Source organism: Rhamphochromis sp. 'chilingali', assembly GCF_963969265.1.
Source record: "Rhamphochromis sp. 'chilingali' genome assembly, chromosome: 2".
Lineage (NCBI taxonomy): Eukaryota > Metazoa > Chordata > Actinopteri > Cichliformes > Cichlidae > Rhamphochromis > Rhamphochromis sp. 'chilingali'.
Window position 1 is genome coordinate 25,528,421 of NC_137930.1, and position 22,809 is coordinate 25,551,229.

Genomic DNA, 22,809 nt, shown 5'->3' on the forward strand with positions numbered 1-22,809 from the left:
TACCATTTTTTGTGACACTAATGACCGGCACTTAACTCCACAGCTGAAGGTAACTCCCAGGCACAGATTTCAGTTTCAGCAACATTTTTTTTTTTTTGCCTAATTTTCAGACACAGATTTAAAACCCATCAAGAACTAGAACTAAATCAAAGAAAATAAGTACAGGTGTAGAATTTTCCTGTCAGGTAACTTTTTCAGGTACTGTTTAGAGAAATAAAATGCAGTATTGTTTGGAGTCATCTGCTAGCAATAAGACACCAAATGATCTGTGGTACAGAAAATTTGTTTTTATTTTTTCCCGTATTCATTAAACAGCCGTGTGTCACATAAGGTCTAATTCTTTTTTAATGCTCTTTTTTTCCCTTTTTCCTCACAACTTGACTAAAATGAATCAAGATGTGTCGTGCAGCTACTTTGCTTGCTTGTGAATTTTGTGTTTTTAAAGATATATTGCATTCGTACATGTTGGAAGCATATATAATCTAATACAATCCAGATTCTTTCCCTTTAAGTCGGTTGTTCTCATAAAACTTTGCGATTTGAGAAGCTGTAAAATCCTTGTGACCGTTTACTGTGGTTTAGCAGCAGGCTTCCTGCGGTCAATTGTGTAGATGCTAGAAAAAACGTCCTCGTTTGCGAGAGAGAGAGAGAAAGAAAGAACCGTGGATTAAGTTTCTCAACATATGCATTATACATCTGGTGTCACCACCAGGGCAGTGATTTGACTAGACTGCAGCAAATGATTTGGATTTATCAGCAGAAGAACAGAGTTTAGCAGTCAGCTGCCAGACAGTCAAGCAGATATCAAGTATCACTAGAGGTTCCTCGGGACAGACTAATTGTGACTTTTGCAAAAAAAAATTGCATGTGATGTGTGTTTCACGTTTTCAGCAAAGCTCCAGTGCAGCTAGGGTTGAGGTTGGAGGGTGGATATGTGGCAGATGGTTTCCCAGAAAGTGTTGCATGGCCATCAAAGAGTCATGTTTAGGTTTGAAATTCTCCTATGAAAGAAAAATAATGGATGAGTGAATAAAGTTTTGGCACAGGGTGTTGCAGGGTGTATGTTTGGGAGTTCATCCAACAGTCAGGACAAAAGTTTATCATGACTTTTTATAAATCTGGCTGGAAAAAGAAAGGAATGGAGACAGTATAGAGACATTTCAAAGAAATGGGACATATTATTCATCATGACTAAAACGAAATGGATTCACAAAAAAAGCTTTCGTCTGCTGCTGTGTCTGTGTGATGCACAGACATACGTGTTTCCTCTTTGTGCTGAAGAAAAAAGGTTTTACTGCTGTTAAATTTGCCAGACTGAACAGTTATCAAACACTCTTGGCTGGGCACGATAGCACTTCCAGTTGTTATATGAGCAGCAGCACTAGATTGTGCAACAGAACCAGCAACTCTAAATGCTGAACTCCTCCTCCTCGTCATCATCATCGCCGTCGTCTCACAGAGCGCATCTGCAGCAGAGCGTTATGAGTTTACACGGATACACTGAAACTTAGCTTTTCCTCACTGCTCACGGAGTATCCTTCAGACATAAATGAAGGATAACTGAGTCAAAGACAACCTCGTTATAACAGTCGCTTTGTCACCGTTTCCTTTAACCGTGTGCACAATGGGATTGCGCGTGTTTGGCACACCGCTTTACGCATACTCCTGGGTCTATTTATTTGTTTTCACCCTGCAGACTGCTCAGTCTCAAAGGAATCCGGGAACACAGCAAGGGAATGACCAAAGAGGGGCCCTCCGGCAGACGCTACAGTGGTCACACAACGGCAAGATATTTAGCATTCTAAGCCAAGGGTCTGAGTATCAGCCGGCCAGACGCAGGGGCGCAACGCAGGAGCGAGTGCAGGAGCGACCTGTCACAATCATCCGGGATGCGGACACCCAGAGACAACCGGTGGCCCAGCAGCAGCCTCCCCGGCCGGCCTCCAACCCGCAGGGCCAGCGCAGCCTCCCGCTGCCGATCCAGAGGCTCGTGAGAGGCCAGGAACACCGCCAGCATCACCAAGCGCGTCCCGGTGAGCGCACAGGGACGCAGAGGAGCCGGAGAGTAAATGATACCCAAGAGCAGGTCGATGTCAGGAGAGAAGACATGATGGTGGGAGACGATCCATACGATCCCTACAAGTCCATTGACACCGATAATCCATATTACAATTACTATGACGTTTACGAGAGACCAAGGGAGAGAGCGAGACCCGGATATGGCACAAGGTATCATCAGTACGGTAAGGATGGGAAAAGTGCCCTTAAGACATTTAAATTAGCAGAAAGATAGTTGTTAAACACAGAGTGGAGCAGGGAACTATATGAATAGCTACTATATCAAAATATTAACATTAAAACATAAGATGGAAGCATGTTTCATATCAAAAACAGTCACTCAAGTAACCAGTTTGTCAATTAGTGCCTCTTTTGCCTCTAAATTTCAGCATTTTTTGCTTTTTATGTGTGAAAAATTTCCTACTTGTTGATCTGTTTTTATTGCATTATAATGGAGATTATGTGTCATCATTATGTGGTGTATTGTAGGTCTCCCTGATCTGGTTCCTGACCCATACTACATCCAAGCCTCGGCCTACGTCCAGAGAGTCCCGATGTACAACCTGAGATGTGCGGCTGAAGAAAATTGTTTGTCAAGGTAGACTGCTGTCAGGACTGGTCCACGAGGAGAAAAAAAAAAAGTGAAAGAAAAAAGCGCACCCGCTTTTGAGTGTGATTCAGAGAGTTCTCAGCCATAACAACCACTTTAAAGTGTTTGCGGGTGAAAGCTGCCCAGTGGGAGCATGAGATGAGGTAAAATTAACCAAATCCTGCCGCTGATGGTGCAGAGGGGGTGGTGTGGAGGATTTCTGTAAAAGTTTAATCATAGCCTCCTCTGGGAGAGAAAGCCTGAATGGTAAACACATTATTGAAAACTAACCCAAACAACCACTTTGCCTTTTAAAAAAAAATTTCCACCCACCATTTACACATGAACTGGCTCAACTCAGAAGAGGGTATGTAGCAGGGAAAACAAATCTTAGTGACATCACTGTGTCCACCTATAATAGTGTTTTTTGGGGGGTTAAAATCTTTTTATCTTTGTATCCTGTCTACAGTTCCGCCTATAGAGCACGAGACTACGATAGCCGCATGCTGCTGAGGTTTCCTCAGAAAGTCAAGAACCAGGGCACCGCAGACTTCCTCCCCAGCAGGCCACGTTACTCCTGGGAGTGGCACAGCTGTCACCAGTGAGTATAATGTCATGCCAGTGCTGTCCACCTCATCGTCACTCAGACAAAGAGTCTCTGTGACATGTCGTTGCATTAAACTGACACCCCAAACTGACTTTATGTGCTCCTTTTTGTCTCCACGAGACAATTGTTAAGGTGTCTGCACTGCAGTTTTTCCAGGTATATGAGGTTTCCATAAACCCAAAGAACCAAAAAAAAAAGAAAAAGACACACATGTATAGAAAAGCTTGAGAGCTTGAGATGATTGTTTCTCCAGATACTGCGGGGGGGGGGGGGGGGGGGGGGGGGGGGGGGGGGAATGAAAAGTGGTTTGATCCAGAAAATATTCAAATATTAATGAAAGTCTCAGAAAAAAATGGGTGTTTGGATGCATTTACAGTACATCTCAGCTTGACTCTGCATGCTAAAATATCTCTGCAGCTGAAATATCAAACATACTGAGTGTATTAATATATAAATACATGAACTTAGGAGGGACTTTTAAAAAGACATTTAAATGAACAAAAACCAGCTCTAAACTCAGTCTGGGAATTCTGCCCTGAGTGTGAAGTGAGAAGCTTTGGAAAGTCACGTCTCAGTCCATCCATCATTCCATCGACATTTCTTCTTCTACTTCCAGGCTGATGTTTATCAAGACTATGATTTAAAGAACAGGGGCGGTGTTTGGACATTAAAAGTGTTTTTCAGGAGATGCTACCAGAATTACTGGTTGTCTGTTGCAGTCTGCAGTTGTGGTATGGCACCCCCTGTTGAACCACAGCTGTGTTACTTTTGGCTGTTTTTATATTTTTGCAGAGATTTGATATCTGGAACAACATCTCAACACAAGTTTTAGCTGTATCTTTAGGCATTTGAAGAGGAAATCTTCTGTTTTTTCAAGCTCAACATTAAGACACAAAGAGCCTGTCTTTTCAATCTAAATCTAGAGTAGCCTAATTAAACATTTCATTCATTTACATCTGCAAAGTCATTAAAGCTGTATGACGAGGATATTATGCCCAAAAGAAAACCTGCTAGTATTTTTGTCCCATGTTTGAACTTACAGAAATGTGACTGGTGTTTCCAGAAAAACTACCTCAGTCCATAGTTATGCTGTGAAGCAAGCGGTCCTCTGAGCGACTCCCCAAGATGGAGCACTTTTGACAGAGAGCCAGGAAACCATTTATGTAGACTCTATAGATATTTTTCCGTGTTTTGAAAGTCAGCTGATGTTAAAAACCAGATTGCTTTTGTTTCATTGAACGAACTCTTTCTTCCTGATACTGGAGGTGAACCAGATGCTTATTCCTATAACCGTCTACATGACGAATAAAATATAGTTTTAGTCACTGTGACTTGAAGCCTTTTGATCCAAATGTATTTGACATATTAGTCTGCGTTTATTGGCTCATGAATGAAAACCTTTGAAAACTTCACACTGATGCGAAGTTCACTGAGTTTAATGACTTGTTTCTTCAGTTGCTGTCACTGTGCTGCTGATCCACAGGCACTACCACAGCATGGATGAGTTCAGCCACTACGATCTGCTGGATGCCACCACTCAGCGGTCAGTGGCAGAAGGCCACAAGGCCAGCTTCTGCTTGGAGGACACTTCCTGTGACTATGGATACTACAGGCGATATGCCTGCACCTCACATACTCAGGTCTCAGAGATAAGTGCTGTAAATGTAACTGTAAAGGTTGTGCCTTACTTTGAAAAGGGTCACATGACAAGATTGCGCATACGTGAAAGGTGTTATACGTGGTGATACATCCACAGAGGAAGGAGAAAGGTGACCATCAGCACATTTAAGCACTTCAGAGTCTTTCAGGTTCATAAACTACATGTAAAATATGTACTAGCTACCATGACAACCAACATTACGATTTAAGAAGCCTCGTTCTGAAGCCTTAGTTTGAGCGTATTGGGTGTTGCCTTCTTAGTTTTCTGAAAACTGTGTGATGAGTGAGGGGAAGCTACTTTCATGTGCAGTGGTTTACATGTTCGCCTAACATGTAAAAAATCCCCTATTTGAGACCATTAATAGACACAAATCCCTTAGGGGTTGCATGAGAAAGTGCATCTGGTGTAAAAATTTGTTGCTGTGGCAACATCTTTTAGAGAAGTGTGTAACTGTGTGTGTATCTGAAACTAGCGGCTGAGTCCATAAACTCCTCACTGAGTTCACTCAGGATACAAACACACATATCAGCTGTTTAGCTGTCTTCTGTAAAGAGATCGTTCTGTAGACAGAGAAGTCGTCTGCTGCCGCCTTTTAAAGATGAATCCAGGTTAAGCTGCTCAGAAAGCGTTGGTTAGCATTTAGTAGAAACAGCTCAAACGTTCATGCTTTATCTGCCAGATGTACAGCTGTTTCCTAACAAGTTCACTGTGTAAACAACTTGTTTTGGCTGCCTCTTTTTGCCACAGTGTACTAAATTTATCCAGTTAGCTCCTGTTAGAACAAAGTTGGAAAAAGTTTGAATTTTGCAACTAGCTACTGCTTTACAAGCTCACTTACTAAATACCTCTGTAGAAACCATAGTTTTTATTTTTGACTTGAATTTCATGGATTACTTTTTTGGTGGGAGCTTCATTTTTATAGGAAATCACACTAACAATAGATCTGTTATACTCAAGTATCCCAGTACAGCACAATTCAGTTTGAAAAGGTTTTTTTGTAAGTCCTTGGCAGATTGCATTTATAAGAGACATATACAGGGAGTGCAGAATTATTAGGCAAATGAGTATTTTGTCCACATCATCCTCTTCATGCATGTTGTCTTACTCCAAGCTGTATAGGCTCGAAAGCCTACTAACAATTAAGCATATTAGGTGATGTGCATCTCTGTAATGAGAAGGGGTGTGGTCTAATGACATCAACACCCTATATCAGGTGTGCATAATTATTAGGCAACTTCCTTTCCTTTGGCAAAATGGGTCAAAAGAAGGACTTGACAGGCTCAGAAAAGTCAAAAATAGTGAGATATCTTGCAGAGGGATGCAGCAGTCTCAAAATTGCAAAGCTTCTGAAGCGTGATCATCGAACAATCAAGCGTTTCATTCAAAATAGTCAACAGGGTCGCAAGAAGCGTGTGGAAAAACCAAGGCGCAAAATAACTGCCCATGAACTGAGAAAAGTCAAGCGTGCAGCTGCCAAGATGCCACTTGCCACCAGTTTGGCCATATTTCAGAGCTGCAACATCACTGGAGTGCCCAAAAGCACAAGGTGTGCAATACTCAGAGACATGGCCAAGGTAAGAAAGGCTGAAAGACGACCACCACTGAACAAGACACACAAGCTGAAACGTCAAGACTGGGCCAAGAAATATCTCAAGACTGGTTTTTCTAAGGTTTTATGGACTGATGAAATGAGAGTGAGTCTTGATGGGCCAGATGGATGGGCCCGTGGCTGGATTGGTAAAGGGCAGAGAGCTCCAGTCCGACTCAGACGCCAGCAAGGTGGAGGTGGAGTACTGGTTTGGGCTGGTATCATCAAAGATGAGCTTGTGGGGCCTTTTCGGGTTGAGGATGGAGTCAAGCTCAACTCCCAGTCCTACTGCCAGTTTCTGGAAGACACCTTCTTCAAGCAGTGGTACAGGAAGAAGTCTGCATCATTCAAGAAAAACATGATTTCCATGCAGGACAATGCTCCATCACACGCGTCCAAGTACTCCACAGCGTGGCTGGCAAGAAAGGGTATAAAAGAAGAAAAACGAATGACATGGCCTCCTTGTTCACCTGATCTGAACCCCATTGAGAACCTGTGGTCCATCATCAAATGTGAGATTTACAAGGAGGGAAAACAGTACACCTCTCTGAACAGTGTCTGGGAGGCTGTGGTTGCTGCTGCACGCAATGTTGATGGTGAACAGATCAAAACACTGACAGAATCCATGGATGGCAGGCTTTTGAGTGTCCTTGCAAAGAAAGGTGGCTATATTGGTCGCTGATTTGTTTTTGTTTTGTTTTTGAATGTCAGAAATGTATATTTGTGAATGTGGAGATGTTATATTGGTTTCACTGGTAAAAATAAATAATTGAAATGGGTATATATTTGTTTTTTGTTGAGTTGCCTAATAATTATGCACAGTAATAGTCCCCTGCACACACAGATATCCCCCTAAAATAGCTAAAACTACAAACTACTTCCAAAAACATTCAGCTTTGATATTAATGAGTTTTTTGGGTTCATTGAGAACATGGTTGTTGTTCAATAATAAAATTATTCCTCAAAAATACAACTTGCCTAATAATTCTGCACTCCCTGTATGTGAGCTCCCAGACTTCAGTACCTCTGATTCATTTAGATTCTGAAGAATCTGACGTATGATTTGGTTTCTTAAGTGTCTAAAAAGGAGAGTTGGGCTTCATAAACAAGCTCTGCTGTTTTCCCGAGGCTCCTGCGTTTGAGAGAACAGCTTTAGAATTTCCTTTCTGCATGAGCCAGTTCTTATGGTGATTTAATGATTTCCTGTCTCTCCTGATGATTCACCTGCATGACCGTCTGTGGTCAGTTTTTCAGCACGTTGACTAATTTTCCATCAGGTTTTTTTTCGTAATTTTAACTTGTATTTTGGTCTCTCTTCTTGTTGACATTGGATCCAAAATCACCTCCAGGATTAAACCAAAAACGTTCTTTTTATATAATGACGGGAAAAACAGGTTGAAATCAAGTACTGTTTTGTTTTTTTGCATGTAAAAGTTTGCTTATACTTTGTTTTATATGGATGCTGTCCAACGCGCAGGGCCTGAGCCCAGGATGTTATGATACCTACAACGCAGACATCGACTGCCAGTGGATTGACATCACAGATGTGAAACCTGGCAACTATGTCCTGAAGGTTTGTTAGAAATACCACGACTTCCTCCCAAAGCACCTTTAAAAGAGTTTCATTTATCAATATTTCTTCTTTTACTAACAGATCTTTAACCATATTGTCCACAGATCAGTGTAAATCCTTACTACCAGGTTCCAGAATCGGACTACAGCAACAATATTGTGCGCTGTGATGTTCGCTACACGGGCAACTATGCCTACGTGTCAGGTTGTCACATGTCAACGTAAGTACGATGTCTGAGGTGACACTTTTAGTCCTAATATTTCTCACTGTCTCCATCAGTTAATTTGTTTTTATTAAGATTTTCACACAGAAACTATTTACGTGTTCACTTTTTTAGATATTAAAGAACGACAGTCATCCACAGCGGCTCAGCGGACACACTGTGTAAATGACAAAGAAGAGGACTGCACATGAAAGCATATAAAGCAACATAGATAAAAGAAAAAAACAGGGTTTTTTGTTTTCTTAAGACATGCATTCACTTTAAAATGTAATCACTCCCAATTTAGGAAAGAACAAGTAGGAATCATCTGATTATTATAGCAGCAGATAAAGTTGAATTTTTCTTTGCTTGTGTGGGAAAAGAAATCTTTGTTTTTTCTCCTTAATGAAAATCATATAACCTCAGCTTTGTTTTTTTGCTTTTCTTTTGGGGGGGGGGGGGGGGGGGGGGGTATTTTTCATAGCTCATTTCTGTTGGATTGTACTGTATGCTTGCCTTTTACTGCCACTTGTTAGAAGAAATAAAATCCAGAAAAACATGAGCCTAAAAGAGAAAAATCGCAGCATAAATCATGTATATCACAATGTTATATTGAACCCAGTTGTTTAAAGGAAAATATATTTATATGCAGCAGATGAAACTCTCTTTACGCAAGAGCTTTTGTTGAAACTTACTTGAATAAAACTGTAATATTGTATCGAAGTTTTAGGCTGATTATTGTGATCGTGGTGACTTTGTTTCCAACATGTATGTATATGTTATTGTCTTTGATTAAGCCACTGATTCTTTTTTTAAAACTGGATAAAATTTCTGAAAATAGCAAAGAAAAAGCTGATTGTTTTAATGTGTCACGCTAATATAAAGCAGAGAAAAGCAGCACAGAACCACTGCAGCAAAACAGAGACTCTCATTTCCTCACATTTAGTCCCTCTTATTGAAAATTACTGGAAAGATAGATTTCTATTACCTTCCTAGAGTGATGAGCACCCATCAAATACACTCTTGACTGTTTGTAACACAGGCTTTGCATAATAAATTTGTAATGTCAATCTGCAATATCACTACTGAAAACCCCGTGATGTCATTAAAGTTGTTTCCTGAGTTGGCAAATTTCCTTCAGTGCGAGGGAAACTTTCCACATGCTACACATCACGTATAACTGGTATTAGTGCCTGATGTCAGTGAAGTCACTCTTTACACAATGGTATATACATTTCTACGAGCATGTATGTTTTCATGAGTTTCATGCACTTGCTATAACGTTTCCTGGGTGACTCTGTTGTCAACACCATAACTAAAGGCTGGTTTAAAAGTACATATTCAATGACACACAATGAAATACGTCTTCATAGATGTTTGAACTGGTTAAAAGTATTGTGTATTTCACTGATAATATCACTCAGTATTATTTATTACTAGTTCATTGAGGTTTGCAGGCATTCCTTTATACTCAGCTCTCTTAAGGTCCCACCACAGCACTGATTCACTCATTCAAACGACACATTGATTCTTTTCTTTTTCAGCAATTCTGTTTGCTGATTTGCTGCTGTGCTTGTGATCGTTGTCATGCTGCATGATCCAATTTCAGCCAAACTTTAGCTGTCAGAGAAATGGCTTCACATTGAACCTTTGGTATAGAGCGGAGTTCATGGTCGACTCAATGTTTGCAAGGTTCCCAGGTCCTGCGGCTGTAAAACAAGCTAAAATCATCACCCCTCTACCACGCTTCAGTTTGTATGAGGTATTATGTGCTGATATGCTGTTTTTTTCCCCTCCTGCATGGCGTTGTGCATTATTGCCAAACATCTACACTTTGGTGTCATCTGTCCAAAGGACATTGTTCCCGAAGTCCCAAGGTTCAGGTGCAACTTTGCAAGGTTTAGCCATGATGTCAACCCTTCAAACAAGCCATACTTGTTCAATCTTTTTCTAATTGTAATATTGTGAGCTTTAACACTTAACATCCTAACTGAGGCTTGTAAAGTAGAGTTGTGTTTTTGCTGTTCTTCCAAGCATTTCAAAGTCTCGAAAAGGATGAGGTTGGAGCTGGAAAAGAGGAAGACCACAGAAAAGATTTGCACATGTAGTGAAGGAGGACATGCAGATTACTGGGGTGTCAGCAGAGGATGGTAGAGATAGGGTGAAATGAATGCAGATGACGGGCTGTGGCAACCCATGAACTGAGCAGTTGAAAGAAGAAGAAGAAAATATTCTAACCCAACATTCACACACTTACATATATGGATCGGAGGCAACTCAGAATTCAGTATCTTGCCCAAGGATCCTTTCTCATGTAGATTAAAGAAGCCAGGGCTCAAACCACCATCCAACTAGCAGACAGCCTTCTCTGTCTCCACAGCCACCACAGATGCTAAATTATCGAAAAAAACAATAAAACCGAAGCCCATGACATTAAAAAATACACAATTTGACACAATGCCACTGCCTGTCGAAGTTAATAAATTAATTAATTCTTTTATAATTAAAAGGAAAGACATTCACGATTAAAAATGACCCCACTGGGCCACCTGAATGTTAAACTGTCCTCTGTGGCGCTTTCTTCAAGATAATCCTTACAACGGTGTGCCCTCCGGTCCAGCAGGGGGCACCACTGAGATGTCTTTCGTCACATTTGAATTCTGTGATTTTTATCAGTCAAACTGGAGTAATCCACCAGCACTGAGTGAGTGAGTGTGTGTGTGTGTCAATGTGTTTGTGTGCGCCAGAGGATCAAGATCAAACATCACCTACCTGAAAATCACGCCTCAGTTCGAGTGAAGATGCATCCGGTGCGAGTGTCGATCCCGTCTTTTCGCTCAGAAAACAGCTCGGTGGAGAAAGGATACACGGTGAGCTGCTCCCTAATAAACCCTGTGTGTCTGTGTGTCGCCTGTCCTGCCGCTGTCATCAGATTTAATGTCAACTGTGCCGCTGTCTCTCTCTGTTAGATCATAAACTGCACTCTGCTCGCTTCAAATCAGCACCGAATTCGCACTTTATGGTGCAAATGAGGCACGAAAAGAGGCAAAAGTTACTCTGACTTTAGAATCTGTGTCTAATCAGAGAGGCTCCAGAGTTTTAAACCAGCCCTCCACACCCAGCTGACATCTTGACATCTGTAAATAAATAAATAAATAATAATAACAATAATAATCTAGAGTAAGGAATAAATAAGATGAAGATAAATACTTTAATGAGGTTATAAGTAGCTGAGATATGCTCAGTTTAAAGATATATAGTGTAGGGAGTCCTTGATTGGGAATAAACACAGGTAAGGATTTAATCCAGGCACCACTGCTTCACCCTTAAATGTTTTCTTTTGTAAAATATTGTTTAAAATCACTTCCAGTAAAGGCTGCTGTCACTGCAAACACATAAGGGTGGTTTCAGCTTTTTAAAATCAGTCATTTACTCATTTAGAGATCAAACTAATTGTACTGCAGTCTTCTAACATCAGAATCAGTAAGATATATATCTGTCTTTTACTCATCTTGTGACTACAACATTTTATCTAAGCACGTCAAACTCATTTTGCCACTGTTACAGCCCACCTTGACCATAAGTGGGCCAAACCACTGTCAGTGTAAAGAAGTTGGACTGCGCATTTAATACCAATTAATACTAAAAGAAGACCAGTTTCAACAATATATCTCAGTTTTTCTAGACAATAAAGAAATGCTGCTGTAAAAAAAAACAAAAGAAATCTGTCAGCGCAGATAAACAAATGTGTTCTGGTGGCCCAAAAAATAAATTTTTTTCCCCTGCTGTGGACCCACTGTAAAAGAAAATATAAATATATATAAATTTTTATAGTAGATGGTAAGAAAAAACTTTTCTGTGGTTTAATTGTTATTGTTTATTTATTACTTTGGTGTAGAATGAATGGCAGTGGTGGACTTCATCAGCAGGAAACGCTGTAAAATCGATGAAAATACAGTTAAAAGTACAAAATCTGTGCCCTCCTTTACATTTTCCACAGCCGTGCGGGTCTTTGTGGGCCGTGTCAAACGCGTGCCTTGTGTTTGACACCCCTGCTCTAAGGAGTCCTATCCCCTTTATTGGGAACCACTGTTCAATTAGGCAACAGTTCCCAGTTTTGTGGCATCATTTTGAGGAAGGCTTTTTTTCCCTGTTTTAATGGCATGATGTTTTATTGCTGGAAGTCATGAGGACCTTAGAGCAGTGCTTTTGAGTTTGACTTCCTGACCTCCAAGATATTGTGTAATACCCATAAAAAGAAAGTTTTCTGAATTTATTTCTCAGTATTCACGTATGGACACTGTGTTCAGGTTTATGAGATGATTATATATTTTATTTAAAATATATTTTTAAATAATATTCAACACCTGTTTGGATTCTTCCAGCATTTGTTAATAATGATTACTTGTTGGCTTTTCCACGGTGTGTGTGTTCACAGCGCTGCCGTCATTTATTGTGAATTTCCTCCTTTGCAAAATGCTGTCCAGAACGGCAGCGTGCGTGCTGTGAATCTCTTACTGAAGGAAGGGAAGTGGAAGGCAGCCTGTTTAGGGATGTTAACAGTAACTCTGACAGATCAATTTGTTTTTTCTGTCACAACAGCCAGATGTTTCCTCTTGTTGTGGAATTAATGCTGACATCGACGTTACTGTCACTGCTGAGTGTATGGGTAGAGCAGAGAAATTTTCAGTTGAATGAGTCACTAAGCTGACTTATCTTTTTTCTTTCAGGTCTTTAAAATTGACGTGTTGATGAACGGCAGACAGCATGCTGTTGAGAAACGCTACAGCGAATTCCACGCTTTGCATAAAATGGTGAGATTCAACTTTCAGTTCTGATTCTTTTTTTTTTTCGCACAATCATTCTTTCCTGTGAGCTAAAAATTTACTAAAGCGTTCAAGTGTTTAACTTCCGCCATTAATGTGTGAAAAACCTACAGATTTTACACATCAACCATGATATTCTAATTTAACTTAACACTGGTTTATGAATCACTCAAACATAAGAACACACCTGCCTGAACTAGTGTTGTGTTTACACATAACAACTTAGCAAAGCAACCAGTTTTAAATCTTTAGGCGCTCTTTGGGAGCCTGTTGCAAAAACATATTCTCCAAAAACACATTCTTTAGTTGAATCTACAAAAAATGCCAATGATACCACAGTTTGACAGGTATGTGATAGATTTTTGCACCAACTTGGTGATTCCCAAAGAGCTATTAGCTGAAAACGTGCCATATATATTACCAGAGAGTGCTGGTGCAGTGTGTCCTTAAGAGATTGAGGAAACTGGACAGATAAGGACACACTAATAAGTGTCAGGCCTTAAAAAAAACTATCTTGCACAGACAAAGTTGTCCTTAAGAAATAATGAAAAAATACAGCAAAGAACTGACACAGGAGGTGAGAGATGCATCTGGGCCTTCAGCTGATCCATCTACTGTTCACTGAAGCCTCATCAGGAATGGTCTCAGTGGAATGGCAGCTGACAAGAAGCCATGCTTAAGGGAGGAAAACCCATAAAGATTATTCATAGGACAGCAGGACTGGACTGGGACAAAAAATCGGGCCGGGCATTTTGACTAAAGACTGGCCCACCAGGTGTTACAGGAAAAGCCATAAAACCTTTGAATGAAAACAAACGCTGTTGTGACAGTGATGTACAGTCTTGTTGGTATATGTATGATTTCTATACATTTTACATCAGATTAAAACTTTGGTTGTAAGATTCAGATAATTATTTATTCAAAGCTAGACATTTTAAATGAGAATAAGAAAGAAAAGTATATCTTTGTGCCCCCCCTTTCCCTGTTAATGCCCTGCCTGCCCCCCTGGCAAAGCTTTGCTACACTGGCCCCTGCACAGTTACCAGCTGTCAGCTACGTAAAAAAAAAAGGATCCTGGTGTTATTTGTCTCTCAGAAACAGTTCATAACTTCAACTCATTCATGTCACCTAAAAGGTAAACCTGTTTCTCCATCACCTGTTCAGCTCTGATGATTCAGTAACATCAGGACATCTCCTGGTTTCATCTTCATGTTTCCCTCTCACCACATATCCAAACCGACATCATGACCAGCAGCTTTACAGCTGTGGCTCCAGCAAACATCAGCTGATACTTGAAATTAATATTAAATAAATTCTAACAACAGCTGATCAAGCTTAAATGTGCTGCTGTTGTTTAGAGCAACATTCACTGATTTCCTCTTTCTGGCGCAAAGTGGGCGATAAACAAACAAGAGAGACGGGACTTGTGTCAGAAACGGGTCTCTCCTCCTCCTGCCTCCCCTTTCTCTCATCCACGTGCTGGCCTCTGTGGAAGCTCTGCCATAGCAGCCACCAAACACCAGAGTTATTTGTACACATGTGCCAGCATCTGGCCAATCTACCACCTTTCATTATTTTATAACGTTACAAAAACAGCAACTAAAAAAATCCATATATATATTAGAGATGAACCGATCCGATATTACGTATCGGTATCGGTCTGATACTGACGTAAATTACTGTATCGGATATCGGAGCGAAATAAAAAATGTAATGATCCATTAAATATCAAAAAAGCACCTCACAAAACTTGTGACACGGTGTAACTCGGCTCATAACCGCAGCACGTCGGAGCAGTGTGCTCACGTGATAGAGCGGCTGTGTGTATTTGTAGCCTCACTACCAAACCAGCATTTCATCTCCGAGGAAGTTATCCCAGAGAGAAGTAAAGCAAATGTGTAAGTTCATCTCTGAATGTTTGTAAAGCATTCCCACATTAAGCTTAACAACAGATATATGGAGCGACTGCCTCTCGCTCTCTCCTGCTGCTACTTCAATCGTGAAACTGCTTAATGATCAGTTGATCGGCTTTTCTGTCGCGAGTCCGTCTCTATTCTTTGTTTATCGCCCACTTCACGCCAGAAAGAGGAAACCAGCGGCTGAACAACAGCAGCATGTTTAAGCTTGATAAGCTGTTGTTAGAATTTATTTAATATTACTTTCTACACCAGGATCCTTTTTTACGCAGCTTTTTACGTAGCTGACGGCTGGTAACTGTGCAGGGGCCGGTGTAGCAAAGCTTTGCCAGGGGGCCAGGTGGGGCATTAACAGGGAAAGGGGGGGCACAGAGAAATACTTTTCTTTCTTATTCTCATTTAAAATGTCTAGCTTTTCTGAAGGTCTTTCAACCTTTCTTCTTTGCATATGGTTTGGCATGACTGTTGTGTTTTTTAAGCAAATTAACAATACTCTATGAACCATTCAAGGATTTAAAAAAGCACCTAAATCAAGGGATAAGCCAGTGCTGTTTCTACACATACCAGACAACCTAGCAAAGAGCCAATTTAAAAGACTGAGCTCCAACAGGGAGATCAGTTTGAGAACAGAAAAAAAAACACTTCAGCACATAGCACATGAATCATCACATCTCACAACATAGAACTATGAACTATGAAATATTTTGGGTGCAGTGTATTTTTTACATACAGGTATAACAGAATAGCTTTAGTGTTTGTTTATTTAAACTTGAGTATGAACTTATACAAAATGCAGCAAGATATTAAAAAACAGTTTTATTGATTAAAAAACACTATATCGGATTCATATCAGTATCGGCAGATATCCAAATTTATGATATCGGTATCGGACATAAAAAAGTGGTATCGTGCCATCTCTAATGTGTGTGTGTATATATATATATATTAGGGGTGCAACGATACACAAAATTCACGGTTCGGTTCGATACTTTGGTGTCACGGTTCGATATTTTTTCGATACAAAAAAAATGTTCATGCCTTTTTAATTTGTCATTTATTAAAATTATAAATATATATTTTAACTCAAAAGTACAGTTTTTAAATTTAATGTTGCTGAAACAAAAGTAATTAAAAAAATAAATATATCTCAGGGCTCTCAAAATTTCAAAATCCCTGGTAGCCCTTCAGGCAGGGACTCTTCAGTTTTTGGTAGCCCAAAATAAATTTAAGTAGCCCGAATAAAAAAAGAGAGCAATTTTTTGATTGACGTTTTGTTTCCTGTTTTGTTTCCTTTACAATATTATACTTTAATGTATAATATTGTAAAGGAAACAAAACAATCAAAAAATTGTTGAAAAACAAATTACAACATTGTATAAAAATTACAATCATCAACTCAAATACTTGGTTCTAATTGAACAGAAATTTCTATGAACTTGTAAGAACTGTGTAGGACATCAATCAGTCTGTGTCAGGTCCTGAATTTGAAATTTCCACTGAAGTCACGGGTAAGAGACAAGTGGAACTAAGATCTAGGCCATTTGCTTTTTGAAGTTTGCAAAGACTGCTAAATTTTGCCAGTGGTAGTTCACTCCTTGCAACATAGTACGCTGTTCTAAACAGATTTTTCAGGTTTATTTTTAGTATGTTATTTGCAATTGGTGTTTGTTCTGGGAAAGATATTGCAGACCGAGCAATAATGCATTTCTTGCATTTCTCATAGGTTCTAATGGGGGGCCTTTCTTAAAATGACTGGTCCCAGTAACAAAGGCGCTTGTCGACTCAGAAATCGAGAGAAAACCAACAACACACCCGGCAGAACATTATGTTATTTACACGGGTGCACATAAGTGGTCCGCATGTGCGCATTTGCTGTCAAAATAAAAGACGCGCACCAGATAAGAAGTTGCAACGCGCGTTTGTGTCCATATAAAAAGCACTGTTTTTGTCCGCTAGAGTGGGATTTTCACGGCACATTCTGCACCACATCTCTGTGCGTTCATCATCTGTTTGAAGCCAGCTCACCTCCTGCAACCACTTTTCCGAGAATACGCGCTTCTTTTGTGGTTCGGACTCCTTCTGACATTTGTTTGGAGGTGAAGGAACACCAAAGTAATTGCTTAAAGGAGCTTCTTCGACATCTTTGAGAGTTCTAAACAAATGTCTGTCCTTCTCCAGAAAATCTTACGTATGCAAACACGCGTTGCAACTTCATATCTTGTGCGTGTTTTTTTTGTTTTTTTTATATTTTGACAGCGAATGCGCACCTGCGGACCACTTATGTGCAGCCCCGGTTATATAGCTCGTCATATTGCAGCCACAGAAATTCTTTTGTCCATGAAACCATAAAGCTGCACTTTCTTTTTGCCTTATAGTCTGATTTGTCATAACTTTCCGTTTTGTGGTAAGCTTTTCTTTGGCTGTCACTTCTTCACCCTGACCTGTCTTATTTGGCTCAGCAGAACTGAAATATAAATCCTGCTGCTTTTACACACACATAACGGTCAGCGATTCTCTGCGCGATCAACCTCTCACATGTTTAAGCTTGCTGCGGGAGATTTCACTTGTCATGTTTGCATAGTAAGCTAACGATTGATAAGACAATGTCAGAGGAATTGGTGCGCAAATTATCATCACTCACCAATCAGTGCTGTCGCTCTCTATACACAGTTCGCGTGATTGCAAAGTGAAAGCAAAAAACAAGCGCAAATTCAAACGCGATTTCAATATGTCACATATTGACAGTGGCTCACCGATGCCAATGACATAATTACCCAGCTACATTTCCGAAAGAATGCAAAACAAAACATATATTTTTCCTTCCTACAATAGCCTGACGGGCAGGGCAGAGATAGATTTTGGTAGCCCTGTATCTGATTGAGGAATCACTCATCTTTGGAAAAGAGAGTTTATTACAGAGAAATGTCTCTTTCCAAAATAAAAGCTATACTATACGCTTCTTCTGGGCTATATTCTCAGCAGCATATTGTAGCGGGTCAGGGCTGTTCGGGGTTCTGTTTGTACAGTTATGTTTTGTTTATGTTGCCATAGTGACGGGTGACGCCCTCTCGCTGCGACGGTGTGTCCTTCCGGGGTCAGAGGGCGCCCTGTGTGTTGTTGTTGCTGCTGTTGCAGTGCGGTTTCCGCGCTGAGCAGTTAGCTAGCGGCAGATGTCAATAAACGGCTGTGCTCTCTGGCTAGCTCACGGTAAGCAAGACCAAACGACACCTCCGTCTCCTCCTTGTCTGAGCTCGCCACAATATTAAACATATCAGGTCCCCATAAGGAGAATCATGTGCTAACGGCTGTCTAAATGACTCGGGTAAAGTTTGTAGCATGCATGCTTGTTGTTTTTGTCTGCTTCCACTTGTCTTTGCACTAGGATGATGTCGGCGTAAATGTGCAGTCATATTCGTTGTGTTCCCACTAGTGCTGTCAGCGTTAATCTCGTTGAAATGACGTTAACGCCACAACACGGCAAATCTCCGTTAACGAGCTACCCCTGATCGCCCCGTGCGTGGGGCTGGACGGCTAACACGTTAATGAGCTAACTGCACTAACACACTACTTCCCACCCATGTAATTGAGCATTGCGTGGCACATCCAACATACTGTTTTACTTTAGTCCATGACGCGCTTACCTTCAGGGTCATACGTCACATGAAAACCAAAATAATTCCAAACGCCACATCTGAATGAGGGTGGGGGAGGTTCAATTTGCCATGTTGCAAGGAGAGCTTAACTTCTGTCTGCTAGCTTGCCCTGCGCTCTTCCTTCTGACAATGCTGTCTGTGTTGAGCGCTCAGTGGATCTGCGCTCGACAGTGCAGCCTAGGCGGAGTAGTCGAACGCTGATTCACTGAGCGCTCAACACAGACAGCATCGTCAGAAGGAAAGTTGATAAAATAAATTACAAATTTTGTATTGTTCGATACATATGCGTACCGAACCGAAAACATTGTATCGAACGGTTCAATATCGATACGAGTATCGTTGCACCCCTAAAATATATATATATATATATATATGTATGTGTGTATATATATATATATATATATATATATATATATATATATATATATATATTAGGTAGGAAGATGAAGCAAAATGGACAGACTGTGTTCTAGCTGATAACTTGAAAAGCAGCTTAGAGCATTCACAGAAAAGTTCACATTGTGTAATCTGTTTACTGACTAAGGTGGCACAAACACACAGTCCATTGTCTCAGCAATGTCATTCCCTACATTAATAGCAACAGTTATTGTGCTGTGTTGTTTTCCAAACCTGACTGATGTTTGGAAAGAACAGACACTTTTTCAAATTGTTTTTTACTTATTAATTTATAAACATTTAAAGAATCTTTGCTAAAATACACAATTCAGATAGACATAGGCTATTTTTAAATGACTAATAATTACTTTATCATAGTAATAACCACACTATGGTCCCATTGTTTTGTTGGTGATTGTTCTATAATATCAGTAATCCAAAAAAGACATTTTCAAGGATTTTATTTTAAATTACTAAATATTTTCAGTTTTAAAATAACATGAAAACGTCTAGCCACAAGTTTTCCCTTAACAAGTTGACTTCAGCTCTGCCTTTATCTACAAACGATGAGGCTGATAAACCGCAATAAGCCCAGGAAACACCCAAAAACGGTTGCATTTGCAGCTGCAAGGAGAGTAAGGAGTTGCAGAGAGGGCATAACATACAAAAGTTTATTAGCTGAAATGTTCCAAATCAATTAACTATGAACAGCTTCTCAGAGCTAAACGTTTGTTCTTCTGTTTTCGGTGTGGTTTGTTCGGTGACCCCAAAAATAGTTTGGCATTTTGAGTAATTTAAAATATGTGAAATCAATTAAATAAATGTCTAAACATCCAGCTTAAGTGCTTTTGCATAAAGAAATGTTATACTAGCACTTTTGTTGAGCAAAATCCTCTGCAAAGGTAAATTTGTTAGGTGAGAGAGGGTATGTAGAAGGTCTTCTTATTTTTATTTCATTGAATGAGAGAGTTGACACTGTGTCAGACAGGAACTCTGAGAATGAGGTCGGACATGTCCGGTTGGTTTTCTTCTGGGCAAAATAGTTTAACTGTGCACATAACTTTGAAGCAACTGTACACATTTGTGTAACACTTTTAAATCCCTCCAGCTGAAGAAGACCATAAAGCCACCCGAGATCCCCTCGAAGCATGTGAGAAACTGGGTTCCCAAGGTCCTGGAGCAGAGGAGACATGGCTTAGAGCTCTACCTGCAGGTATTTGGACTCACATTCCCTCCAACTGTCAGGGCTGTTTGTCTCAGATATAAAGAAGTTAAATGGATTCAAACTCGCCTCTAGGATGCTTCGTTTTGGTGCTTCGTACACACTGAAATTTGCTTTTGTTCTGTTAGACTATAATTATGGAAAACGAGGTCCTTCCAAAGATATTCCTGGATTTCCTGAACATCCGCCATTTTCCTTCAGTGCCAAAAACAGAAAGTTGTGGGTGAGTGTAAACTGCTGGTTTACTTTAGAATAAAAGACCAGTTTGTGGCATTTGCGCTTGTTCCCAGGGTCGTGGAGGGTTATGTGGCATAACTTTTATTTTTCTTCTTTAAGGTCGTTTGATACAGAATCACTGGAGTCGAGGTGAGTCGTTTTTCCCTCCCATAGGTCATGTTCTTAATCTGCACTTTAACCAGTTAAAACATAAGTAACTATTTGCTCTACACTTGAACTTCACTCAGATTGATTGGCACAGACCTCCTGATTTCTCCTTCTTCCTCTCTTTTAGTAAACTTTCACATCAGCCGGTCATGCTGTTTCTGAGAGACCCCTACCTGCTGCCAGCTGGACACGGTGTGTGCACATAACATCTTAAAAGGCTTTCCTTTCTTCTCCATTTAAAACAAAATGTACTCATTCTTTATTTGACCTATTTTTCTTTCTTCTTCACCTTTTCAGATGAATTTTCTAACGTTGTGATCGAAGGCGTGGTGCACGGAGTTTACTACCCAGATCTTCAGCCAAGGTAGAGCCTCCAAGCCGAATCTGAGGGGACGTCACTACAAACGGGATGCTTCTTTTTTTTTTTTCTGCACCATTTCAGGTGTGCTTCATGAAGAACATAACACGTTAGGACACACTGAGCCCTTCACATCTTCCAAAGCAAATAACAAGAATCCATTCTTTTATTTTTGTAAGAAAGGACGCCAGGACTCAGCACATTTTAAAGCATAAACACGTTTTCCACTAACAAACTCTCCACTGTAAAAATGAAGTGAAACTGTTTGACTGGTTACTAGGATGTGTTCAAGCACAGAGGCGCATTTTCCGAAAAAATAGAGCTCGATACATTGTAACTTAACTTTATTTTGTAAAAAACACAACCAGCAAAATTCACAGGGAGGATCAACTGGAATTAGAAATGTGAGGCTCATAAGAGCAACGGACCTGATTATATTCTTTTTTTGGTTTGTTTTAGTCACCCTACAGTGTATTCTGAATGACTCTTGCACTCTCATGAACTGAAAAAGGGTTAGTGTGCCAGACGCACAGGAGCATTTCTGGCATCTAAAGCACAGGGTTAGACTGAGCTTGATGGATCATGGCCTGCAAACAGGGAGGTGCCCTTCTCTATTTTATCTCCAGTGATGTGGTGTTTCTGTTTATTTCGAGCTGCCAAAAGGAGCCTGCTGTGGGAGTGCTGTGGGTGAATTCTTTTTTTTTAGGGACTGAAGAGGGTGTTTTTGCGTTTTGGTGGAGCCGACAGCGAGACGTTAGGGTGGAAATGACTGACTTTTTAAAGACGCTCTGGCTGTGATATTGACGTCTTTCACGAAGTCTGTGAGAAGTACTGTAGTGTTGATATTTGTGCTAGTGAGCTCGCTATGATGAAGTGACAAAGACTGAAATATGTGCCACAGCTGACTAGTAGATGCAGATGGGAACGGTGCAATTACTTTGGCTTCACTTGCGTTTTCCGTTCCCTCAGCAGATTTTCCCACATTGAAAAAAAAAACAAAAAAAACCAGGGAATCTCAGCCTTTTGAAATTAAGGGTTTGCTCTGTCGTCATCTTAAACGCACACCACCGACTTAGATGATAAGAGAGCCTCCAGTTCTCAACCCAGCAGAGAAAAAAATAAGAAATGTGTGTAAAAGCTGTAGGTACACGTAGATTTCTCACTGTTTGTGCATGACTTTGCAGATCGTGTTCATTTGTTTTATGGGAACAATTTGTGACCCGTCTCTAACACTAACGCACTCGTATTAATGTTTAAATCACAAATATAATCGAGGGTCAGTTAAGTTGTGGTAACTGGAAGCATAGTTGGCGCCGCCGTGTAAAAGGGATGCAGAGTGTTTCATTTTACAGACAGATGGTGATTTAGCAGTGCAATATGATATGAAACACAAAACTTTGTCTTTATCTTGCTGCCTGGAATTTATTTCATGTAAAACTTTAAAATCTAACACCCTTCGATGACTGGTAGCTTTTGATGAAACTTTGTCACTGGACACTCTTCGGACAGCAATTAATAACCTAATAATTTTTTTTTTTTTAACGTGACTGGACCTCCACTACACATTTATAGCCAAACAATGAATAATGAAGAGATTGTGATTGTGTGTCTTAGCAAATCATTGCCTGGAAATCCATGTTGTAGATTTATATGTATTTATATTGTGTGCTGTGTGTCATTCTGTGCCATAATGCCAGCCTACAGTGAACACTGGACGTCTGCTGTAGCACTTTATGAAGGGTAATGTGTACAATACTGACACCAATAAAAGGAAAAA

At 40.2% G+C, this 22,809-nt stretch overlaps 2 protein-coding genes across 2 annotated transcripts; both read left to right on the top strand.

The window, feature by feature from the left end:
• The first annotated feature begins 1,506 nt into the window (after positions 1–1,506).
• On the top strand, positions 1,507–8,664 carry loxa (lysyl oxidase a). Its single transcript, XM_080875213.1, has 7 exons — positions 1,507–2,243; positions 2,548–2,656; positions 3,117–3,248; positions 4,738–4,894; positions 7,980–8,075; positions 8,180–8,295; positions 8,413–8,664. Exons 1-7 carry the CDS (start codon positions 1,625–1,627, stop codon positions 8,417–8,419), a joined length of 1,236 nt encoding a protein of 411 aa, XP_080731339.1. The 5' UTR covers positions 1,507–1,624; the 3' UTR covers positions 8,420–8,664.
• A 2,277-nt stretch (positions 8,665–10,941) lies between these two features.
• Positions 10,942–22,806, top strand: snx24 (sorting nexin 24). The gene is made up of 7 exons (XM_080875846.1): positions 10,942–11,147; positions 13,008–13,091; positions 20,177–20,281; positions 20,419–20,513; positions 20,627–20,656; positions 20,802–20,866; positions 20,972–22,806. Exons 1-7 carry the CDS (start codon positions 11,079–11,081, stop codon positions 21,040–21,042), a joined length of 519 nt encoding a protein of 172 aa, XP_080731972.1. The 5' UTR covers positions 10,942–11,078; the 3' UTR covers positions 21,043–22,806.
• Positions 22,807–22,809: the final 3 nt, after the last annotated feature.

Excerpts from the sequence above, each read along its gene's own strand:
- snx24 (XM_080875846.1), top strand. The coding sequence starts at position 11,079 with ATGCATCCGGTGCGAGTGTCGATCCCGTCTTTTCGCTCAGAAAACAGC. Across the intron at positions 20,282-20,418 it reads GCTTAGAGCTCTACCTGCAG|ACTATAATTATGGAAAACGA; the intron begins GTATTTGGACTC and ends TTGTTCTGTTAG. Across the intron at positions 20,514-20,626 it reads CCAAAAACAGAAAGTTGTGG|GTCGTTTGATACAGAATCAC; the intron begins GTGAGTGTAAAC and ends TTCTTCTTTAAG.
- loxa (XM_080875213.1), top strand. The coding sequence starts at position 1,625 with ATGGGATTGCGCGTGTTTGGCACACCGCTTTACGCATACTCCTGGGTC. Across the intron at positions 2,657-3,116 it reads GAAGAAAATTGTTTGTCAAG|TTCCGCCTATAGAGCACGAG; the intron begins GTAGACTGCTGT and ends TCCTGTCTACAG. Across the intron at positions 8,076-8,179 it reads CTGGCAACTATGTCCTGAAG|ATCAGTGTAAATCCTTACTA; the intron begins GTTTGTTAGAAA and ends TATTGTCCACAG.